This window comes from Benincasa hispida, chromosome 10, assembly GCF_027475165.1.
Source record: "Benincasa hispida cultivar pf3 chromosome 10, pf3_genome.v1.1, whole genome shotgun sequence".
Lineage (NCBI taxonomy): Eukaryota > Viridiplantae > Streptophyta > Magnoliopsida > Cucurbitales > Cucurbitaceae > Benincasa > Benincasa hispida.
This window is the reverse complement of record NC_143487.1, coordinates 51,707,062-51,717,408: the sequence shown is the minus strand read 5'-3', so window position 1 is coordinate 51,717,408 and position 10,347 is coordinate 51,707,062. Positions and strand designations below refer to the sequence as shown.

Here is a 10,347-nt window from a genome sequence, read left to right as displayed (position 1 = left end):
TTAGCAAAATTTCTAAAATTGCTTTGTACTCTTGCAACTTTAAAAAATCACTTTTTTTTTCTTTTTTTTTTTGCATTAATGATAAGATTTTTTTAAAAATAATTATATCTAATAATTATGATTTTCAATAATAAAAATCTCATTTTATCTAATTCACATTAAATTTAGGATTTTGCTTTAAATATAAAAAATATTTAAAAATATTTACACTTTATAACAAAAAGTTCCAAAAGTACTTGTAATTTAATTTTAATAGTAATGAACAACAATAAAATTTAATTAATTATAATTCTTTTAATTATTTCAAAATTAATTAAGAGGTATTAATACAACATACCAAAAATGAGAGAAAAATACACCACAAGAATTACTAACAATACTTAGGTTCTAGGCTACACATTTTTGTGTTCTTATTAGTGTCGAATCTATAACTTTTATTAAGAGGGCTTAGTTCCCTATCACTCAATAGTCATTTTAATAATTAAAATAACTTTGTTTTATATAATATAAAGAGATTGAGGGAGTCTCGAGTCCCTAGACCTATGGTATCTTAGGATGTACTTAAGTAGGTAATATATATATATATATATTGTATTTTAGGTCATGTATTTTGATGCATCTCATTTAATTGTTCAATCATAATTTGTCAGGCAACAATCTATAATTTTCTAAATTAAATTCCTTTTAATTTGTTAAGAAGCCATGTCTTTGTAATCAGACATTTGAAATAGCCATTAATGTCTTATCCATTATGTTTTGTTAGATTTAGTTTATGTCAATTAAACTTTTAAATTAATTCCATTCAGTTTACACAAATTTTTAGGGAAAGAAAACTTTTTGGTCTTTAAATTTTGAGTTAGAAATCTTTTTGATCTTTAAATTTTGAGTTTAATTTCAATTAGTTTCTAAGTTTCAAAATGTTTATACTTAATTTTTAAATTTTGTTTATAGATTTCAAGATTTACACTTTTAACCTCAATGTTTTTGTTACATACTTACTTCGACTTATTAGCATTATGTCTATTGATAAATTTAAAATAATTATGAATGGAATATTAGCATTTTTTTTTTCTATATATCCTCTATATCCTATAGTCCTAAAAATTAATAGAGTAAATAATAAACCTAAATAATTGACAATTAAAAAAAAAGATGTGAACATAAATGAATATTAGGCATATTCTTTGTTATCCATTAAACAAATAAACAAAAAACAATCTCTTCACATGGAGAAGCTCTCTCCAAGTTGTAAATTCCTCTATATAAAGACTCCTCATTTTGCTTCCATTTTGCCATTCTTCTTCTTCTTTCTTCTTCTTCTTTAATTCTCTAACCAGTTTAACAATGGCAACTGACCCAAAAATGGCAGCTCCCTCTGTTATTGATCAAACCCACAAAACTCTCTCCGATTTCGACCCTCCCAAGAAGAAAAAGAGAAACAATTTTGCTCTCACTTGTGCTGCTTTGGCTTCCATGACCTCTGTTCTTCTCGGCTATGGTTTTTCTCTTCCCTTCTTTCTTCATTCTTCATTTTTCTTCTTCTTTTTCCTTATAATCTTCCCTTTGTTTTTTTCCAGATATCGGTGTTATGAGCGGCGCCGCCATTTTCATCAAAGAAGACTTCAAACTCTCCGACACCAAAATAGAAATCCTCGTCGGAATACTCAATCTCTACTCTCTCATAGGCTCTGCCGCCGCTGGCCGTACTTCCGATTGGATCGGCCGTCGCTACACCATGGTCGTTGCTGCTGTCATCTTCTTTGCCGGAGCTCTTCTAATGGGATTCGCTACTAACTACTCTTTCCTCATGTTCGGCCGCTTCATTGCCGGCATCGGCGTCGGCTATGCTTTAATGATTGCCCCTGTTTACACCGCCGAGGTTTCCCCTGCTTCCTCCCGTGGATTTCTCACTTCCTTCCCTGAAGTTTTCATCAATTCCGGAATCTTACTCGGCTATGTCTCAAATTACGGTTTCTCCAAAGTCTCAGATCCAATCAAAATGGGGTGGCGATTCATGCTTGGAATCGGCGCTATCCCTTCTGTTTTCCTCGCCATAATCGTTTTAATCATGCCGGAATCTCCCCGTTGGCTCGTCCTCCAAGGACGTCTAGGTGAAGCCAAGAAAGTCCTCGACAAAACCTCCGATTCCAAAGAGGAAGCACTCATCCGTCTCGCCGACATCAAACAAGCAGCCGGAATTCCACCAGAATGCAACGACGACGTTGTCACCGTCACAAAAAAAGCGACACACGGTGAAGGTGTATGGAAAGAACTCCTCATCCACCCCACCGCCGCCGTCCGCCACATCTTAATCGCCGGCGTCGGAATACACTTCTTCCAACAAGCCTCCGGAATAGACGCGGTTGTATTATACAGTCCAAGAATCTTCGAAAAGGCCGGAATCACATCAGCGAATCAGAAACTATTAGCGACGGTAGCAGTAGGATTTGTGAAGACGATATTCATACTTGTAGCGACGTTTTTGTTGGACAGAATCGGACGGCGGCCGTTGCTTTTAACGAGTGTGGCGGGGATGATTGTTTCATTAGGGACCCTTGGATTAGCTTTAACAGTGATAAATCAAACGGATAAGAAATTGATGTGGGCGGTTGTATTGTGCATATCCATGGTATTAACGTACGTCGCATCGTTCTCGATTGGGATGGGACCCATCACGTGGGTTTATAGCTCTGAGATTTTTCCATTGAAGCTACGCGCTCAAGGGACGAGTATGGGAGTGGCGGTGAATCGTGTGACCAGTGGAGTAATTTCCATGTCGTTTTTGTCGCTTTCTAAAGCTATTACTACTGGTGGCGCGTTCTTCTTATTCGCCGCCGTGGCTTCTGTCGGCTGGTTTTTCTTTTACACTGCTTTGCCGGAGACGCAAGGGAAGACACTTGAGGAAATGGAGGGGCTTTTTGGTCATTTTAGGTGGAAGTCCGCCGCTGCCGAAACCAAGGAGAATGGTAGTGCTGGAGTTCAGTTGGCGGCGACGTCCAACGGTCACTCTTCTTAGAGTGGGGAGGGGTAGTTTGGTAAATATGCACTTTTTTTTTTTACTTTTTTTTTTAAAAAAAAAATTAGGGGAAAATGTGGTGTGTGGTTTTGTATGAGAGTAAGTTCTTCCCCTTGTCTGCATGAGGAAAAAAAGAAAGTTAAATGAAAAAAAAAAAAAAGGTAAAATAGAATGTTCCTTAAAAAAAGAAGAAGAAAGAAGTATCTCTCACTTCTTTTTTTTTTTCCTACTAAGAAATCCTTTTTTACATATTGGTTTGATAAATGTTTATTTGAATTAGTTAAGGTATATTTTTTTAAAAAATGTCCATTTATAACTCGAGTTGTAGCAATTTTAAATTGTAAACTAGTAATTATATCAGTATGAACCTTAAACTGTTGCAAGTGTATCAATTTATATTTTTTAAGATATTTCATTTGAAAAAACCTCATGTGAAAATTATAATTGTATCAATCAAATCTTAACTTTCATAAATCAATCAATTTAGATTCTTAGTCTGAACTTCCTTTGAGAATCGTTTACACATTTATTCTAATCGTCCATTTTGTAAAATTGTCATTTGAATAAATCTACACACTTTTGAGAATTATTGCATAGATGATTATCAAAGACAATTGTAATGACTAATCTAAATTGATTGACTTATAAAAATTTAAGGATTTAATCAACTCAAATGATAAGTTTTCACGTTATTAGTCAAATGAAATATGGAAGAGGAGGGTGTAAATTGTGCACTTACAAAAACTCAAGCTTTAAATTTAGAGAATAGTGTAATTTTCATTTACACATACAAAAAGTAAAACTTATGTTTTTAAAAAGTGATAGATTTTTTTAGCCCTTTCCATCCCTTTGTTTTGTTTAGTCCTTCTTCTCTTTTAAGAATGTGTTTAGATTAATTTTGTAGGTGTTTAATTTTAAAAATAAGTCATTTTTGAAAAAAAATTAAAATATTTGATAATCAGTCAAAATAGTTTAAATATACTTTCAAAGTTTATTTTAAATAGTTTTTATCAAATCAGTTTGAATAAAAATGAATTTCTTAAAAAAAAAAAAAATTTCCAAGTCAATCCAAACAAACCTAATTATTGAAAAGTTTTCAAAGGATTAGATGAATTTTGAAATGAAGGTTTTTTTTTTTTTTAATAAAAGAATATAAATAAATGAGGATTTTGTGATGGGATTGAAATGGAAAAATGGAAATTGGGTTTAATTTATTTATTATGAGTTGTTTTCAAATATAGAAAAAAAAACCAAAATATTTATAAATATAGCAAATTTAACATAGACTATGATATGTTGCTATTATTTATAAATATTTTTAGTAATTTTATCATTTAAAACAATTTTTCTTTACTATATGTGGTTAAAAAAATAAGGATATGGTCGAAACTTGAAATGTTAAACTTATCGTCTTAGAGTAGTTTGGTCCACCAACCAACTAATAGGTTCAATGGTTTTGATTAAAGAAACTTAGTAAAGAGCGAAAAGGGAAAGTGTGACCATAATAATATTAATAATAATTAGACATTGCTGTTATTGGTTTGTTTGTTCAAATTATTGTAATCTGGAAATAATTAATCTTATGGTTATAGATTAGGTTTGAAAATATTGACAAATGACAACAATAATATAGTGTGTTTTGTGAATCAACATTTATTTAAGTTAAATTACTGACATTCAATTTCATTTCTATAATTGTAAAAGTTCTCTTGTAATTAAAACTATTAACTTAGTAAATTATAAATTTAATAAAAATATTATGTTATAAGGAAAATTTTATCTCTTATAGAAATAAAACAATCAAACAATAAATAATGAAAATAATTTAGATGCAGCATGGGTTGTACTTATCTACAGTGTATCTCTTGATGTATGGTAAGTTTTTTTAAAAATTAAAAAATTAAAAAATTATTTTTCTTGATGTATGTAGAAAGATGGGAAACATATATATGGGATTGTTATAACATTTCATGTTTTTTTATTTATGTAGCTCTTGAGATTGAAGAAGAGCCAAACTTTGTTGTGATGTTAAATTTTTAGTAGAAAACCTTATTTTTATATTTGTTTAAATGATGTTTGACTACAATTTTCCAACAACTTAAATTAAAAAAAAAAAAAAAGACACACTTTGAATTGAGTTAGTTGCAAAATTTCGAAGTTATACGTGTATATTTGGTTTCTAATTTTTTTTTAATGTTTAATATATTTTTAAACTTTTAATTTTGTTTTAAATTTGTCCTTGAATTTTTAAGTTTGTATCTAATAGATCAAACAAAATTAAAAATTTAGACCTTATTTAATGATAATTTTGTTTTTAATTATCTATTTTTAAAATTTATATTTGTAAAAACTTAAATTCTTAAGCCCTATTTGGTAACATTATGTTTTTTGTTTTTGTTTTTGAAAATTAAGCTTATGGACACTACTTTCATCTCCAAATTTCTTTTTTTGTTATCTACTTTTCACTAATGGTTTAAAAACCAAGCCAAATTTTGAGAATTAAAAAAAAAATAACTTTCAAAGAGTTGTTTTTGTTTTTTTAATTTGGCTAAAAATTCAACCATTGTACTTAAAAAAGATGCAAATTATTATAAGAAATGCGGATGAAATAGACTTAATTTTAAAAAACAAAAACAAAAAACCAAATGATTATCAAACGAAGCCTTAATTAAATTCTAAAAATAGAAATAAATTTTTTGAAAACATATTCTTTTTAATTATCAAAATTTGACCAGGTTTTTAAAGACATTAGTGGAACAAAAACCAAAAAAAAATTATAAGTAGAAATAGTATTTATAAAATTAATTTTCAAGAAAAAAAATTACGGGACCTTAACAACCTATTTGATATTATCAAAGTTCACAAAAAAGTCACATACATAGGACTCCAAAAATTAAACTTGTAATTTAGTAAATATCATTTTTAGGAATTCAAAACGAGAATAGTTTAACTAACGAGGTATTATGAACAACAAAGTGGGTAATTCAAATCCCATACTAAAAAAATTAGTAAATACCTCTCACTATAAAGTTTTTCTTTCCTTTCTAAAAAAACGTTTTTCTTTCTAAATTCACGAGCTTTTTTCTTTTCCATGCAAAATTCTTCCTCCCTCACTTTATTCACACACATTTTCTTTCAATAATTTGTTATTACATACTTTATGTTATACACATATTTTTTTCTTTCTACTTTCTATTTAAAAAAAAATATACAATTTTCTTAAAATAACCTTTTTAAAATTATATATCAAATGGTTGAACGATTTTGTCTTTTATTTAAAAAATACCTTTATTCATTTCAAAAGTTATAGTATTACTATCCTTAGGTTTAATAAAACATTTAAAAAGGAAATTAGATGAAAAGATCCGCATGTTTGAATGTTGTTTCCTTTCATACTTGTATCCCAATCACCTCCAAGGCACCAATGTTGTTCCACATCACCACCACGTCAATTTTTCATCTAGCATTCTAAAGGATTTATATTCTAAGAATAATAAATATAAGTATTTTTAAATGTTTATGCAAGATCGAAGATAATATTGCAACTTTTGAAAAAAAAAAACATAGGTATTTTTTAAACAATACACAAAGTCTATCGATTATGGTCCGTTTAGTAAATGTTCAAACCGATCTATCTGTTGAGGAGTAAAAGTCTATCGATTTTATTCTTTAAAGTTTTACCGACCGACCCCTCTCCTTCTCCGACTGACTTTAATTTGTTCACTTAGCTCGATTTTTCGATCTATCATGCTCACCGCTGTCAATAATCATTAGGAGAGCAAGCAAAAACCCAAAAATAAAAAAACTCCTTTAAATTGACTTGTTTTTGTCCACGAACTTTCAAAAGTCAGTCCGGTTTCTCTTACATTATGGTTCGATTTCACTTTTTCATTTTTCTTTCACCAAATGATCCAATTTTACACGATAATCGAGTCGAACTAAAGCATTCTACCCATAATATTTATCACGTGTGACTTAAATATGAGGAGACAATGAGCTAAGAGAAGTATGGATTATGTGGAAGAAATAAGAAACAGTAAAAAGAGAAAAGGGGTATTTTTCTAAAATGACCAATAAAAGGAGTTGTTTGATGGTTGGCTCCCTACTTCTTGGGTTCTCCCCATTTTGTGTTGCCTCTTTTTGGCAATGAAAGTGACCTAATTTCAAATTCATTCAATTATTATTCAACCTTTTGTATTTCTCTCTCTATTTTCCACCTTTCTCTTTTCCAAAATAATGTATTATTTTATTGCCATATTTAACTATTTTGTTTTTTACTTTTTCGTTTTTGAAAATTAACCTTGCAAAATTGCGTTTTAATTTTCAAAACTATTTAGTATATATATTTAGTTTTAATAATAAATCAAACGTTCGTGGTTCTGATCAATTTGGTACCCAAATTAAAAAGTCGATTTTGGTTTTGGATTCAACTTTCAAATCCAAACTAAATCAAACGGAAGTTTAGGTTTCATTATATTTTTAAATCGAACCAAGTCAAAGATTTAGTATAAACCAAAATTTTGGTTCGGTCCAGTTTTATCATTCGGTTTGATTTGTTCAGTTATAATGTCCATCCCTATCTAGTTGATAAAAATGAACATGTAATAAATTAAAATGATAATGTCAGTTTATAAATCTTGTGTTATATAATTTAGTCTACTCTCTTAAAGTGGTCATGAACATCTATTTAGATGCTACAATAATTGAGATTTAGCTAAGGTGCCATCATCTCACTGGTTAACAATTAATTTCTTTTAAAATAAAATGTCCTTTTCTCACTTATCTTGAGAAAGAAAAAGAGCTCTAATTAAAGAATTAAACCTTGATCATACTCACACAATTCAAAGATTTCTAATATATATAGGTTATTTATTTGACTAATATAGAAAATAGTTCATATGTATTAGTAAATCCAAATAGTATATGTGGGTGATTAATTATATGATCAATGCTAAACTTTAGTTGTATATATTTACTCCCTTTGGTATTTATGAGACTAAACATTATATTACACATGTACTTATTTAAGTGGAAAGTCTTTTAAGTAAAGTTAGTCTTAAACTTCATTTAATTCAAACTCCTTGTCCTATATAATGTCCTTATTATGAGAAGAAGACAACATTTTTCCAATAGTTTTTTTTTTTTTTTTTTTTTTTTAAAAAAAGGACATTTTTTCTAATAGTTACGTATCCCATTGAATAATTTAGATTCGTCAAAGATAATGATGTGTCTCATACAATATCGTAACATTTCAAAATTATTTATGTTGGAATGTGTGAAAGAATAATGTATATACCTCCTTGAGTTGTTTAAGAATACAAAATTAATGTTGAATTGAAAAATTAAAATAAGAAATAATGGTCAATTCTTTGAATTTTGTGTAATTTGTCGTTGGTTTGAGAATATAAATATATATAGAACGTCATCATAGTAGATGGTAATTGATATGTATTTTGTCTTCGAGGTTAAAGGTTTTCAAATCTCCAAAACCCCACCTGTTATATTAAAAAATGATAACGATAATTACGATTATGTGCAATTGACCACGTGTCATGTATCAATATTCTAGTTTAACAATATTATTATTTTTGGCTAAATAATGCATATATTGTAACATGAAAAGTAGATTAGAGACAACTAAAGAGTGTGTTTATTTGCACGGTCACGATGTAGTTGACAAATTTACATCGTCAAATGTGAATTCTAAACTCTGCTTACACAAAATAATTACCAAACATAAATTTGAAATATTTTTATAGTTTTTTTCGTAGATTCAGTAGTATAAAGATATCTATCATAAGTAAACTTTTCGAATAATTTTTTAGGATATTTGTAATAGATAGAACAATTAAGAGAAAAAATCCAAAAATATAATACTTCTTTAAAATAATTGCAAATATGGAAGTACTGACTAGTCAACTTTTGAATTTTTTTCTAGTTTACAATTTGGCCCTCCCTTATTTCGTTTCATGTCTTTTTCTTCCCTTTCTCTTTTTTTAGTCAATCATTCTCTCCCGTTTTTCCTTTCATTCCTTTTATTTTATTTTATTTTCTTTTCTCCTTTTTTTAATTTCATCTTCTTTCTCCGATTTTTTTTTAAAATTTTCGTTCCTTTTTCTAGTTTTTGCTTTCATCTCCCCAATCTGTTCATCTCTCCAAACATTTCCCTTTCTCCCTCATCTTCCCATTTCCCACTAGAATCATTAAAAGAAGAATTATGAGACTGGGTTTTAAAACCCAGACTTGAAAGTGTCTAATTTATAAGTGGTTTAACACCAACAAGTCAATCATCAAATTTGATTATTATAACCAAACGTTAAATATAAATAGCAAATGAAAATGGATTTGAAAGAAATTACTTTTTTTAGTCCTCAAGTTTGCACCAAGAAACGATAATGATTATTAAACAAGTTTATTTCTCAAAAAATGAGAAATGAGAATGTTATCAAATAGGCCAATAATTTTCCTTTTCTTTTTATAGGACTTTAAGAGTATGAAGTCTATCAGTAGTATCACTGATAATATGTTATCATGAATAACATGTTATTAGTGATACTATGATATCATGCTATCAATGAAAACTTTTATGCACAATCAAACAATCTCGAGAAGTCATTTCATCTGAAATACTACATTACATAATACATACATACTATCAGTGATATCCTTTACATTGATAGCAATAGAAAGATATCACTAACTATAGCTATCAATGATATCCTTTATGACTATCAATATAGAAGGATATCATTCTATACCTATATGCATCAATAATGACATACAAACACACTATATGTATCAACAAATTAATCAAAAGACCTCCATTACTTACAAACAAGTATAACATGATATCAAATTCAAACAACAAAAAGCATCAAAACATTGCCACCGATAGAAACATGCCAGCAATAGTCACTATTTAGCTATTATTGATAGAAACATATCAGTAATAGCAACTGATAACCCAATTCTCAAATTGAAAGTTATAACTAATAGCAACATGACTAATAACAGTTATCAACGATAGCAACTGATAGCACATTTCTCGATTGAAAGCTATCACTGGTAGTTGCTATCCCTAATAGCAGCTATTAGTCATAGCAATCGATAGTACATTTCTTAAATTAAAAGTTACCAATGATAGCAGTATCATTTATTGCAGCTATCAACGATAGGAACTAATAGCACACTTCTCAAATTAAAAACTACCACTAATAGCAGTCATTAGTGATATTCACTAATAGCAGCTATCAGTGATAGCAACTGATAACGCATTTCTCAAATAAAAAAACTACCACTGATAGCAACTATCAGTGATAACTGCTGATAGC

General features: G+C 28.9%; 1 protein-coding gene across 1 annotated transcript; it reads left to right on the top strand.

Moving 5' to 3' along the window:
- Positions 1-1,173: 1,173 nt before the first annotated feature.
- LOC120088702 (polyol transporter 5-like) lies at positions 1,174-3,253 on the top strand. Its single transcript, XM_039046125.2, has 2 exons — positions 1,174-1,498; positions 1,578-3,253. The coding sequence occupies exons 1-2, from the start codon at positions 1,345-1,347 to the stop codon at positions 3,014-3,016; spliced, it is 1,593 nt and encodes a 530-aa protein (XP_038902053.1). The 5' UTR covers positions 1,174-1,344; the 3' UTR covers positions 3,017-3,253.
- Positions 3,254-10,347: the final 7,094 nt, after the last annotated feature.

Bases quoted from the DNA above. Each gene is read 5' to 3' on its own strand.
- LOC120088702 (XM_039046125.2), top strand. From the start codon at position 1,345: ATGGCAACTGACCCAAAAATGGCAGCTCCCTCTGTTATTGATCAAACC. The intron at 1,499-1,577 runs GTTTTTCTCTTC...GTTTTTTTCCAG, and splicing joins CTCTGTTCTTCTCGGCTATG to ATATCGGTGTTATGAGCGGC.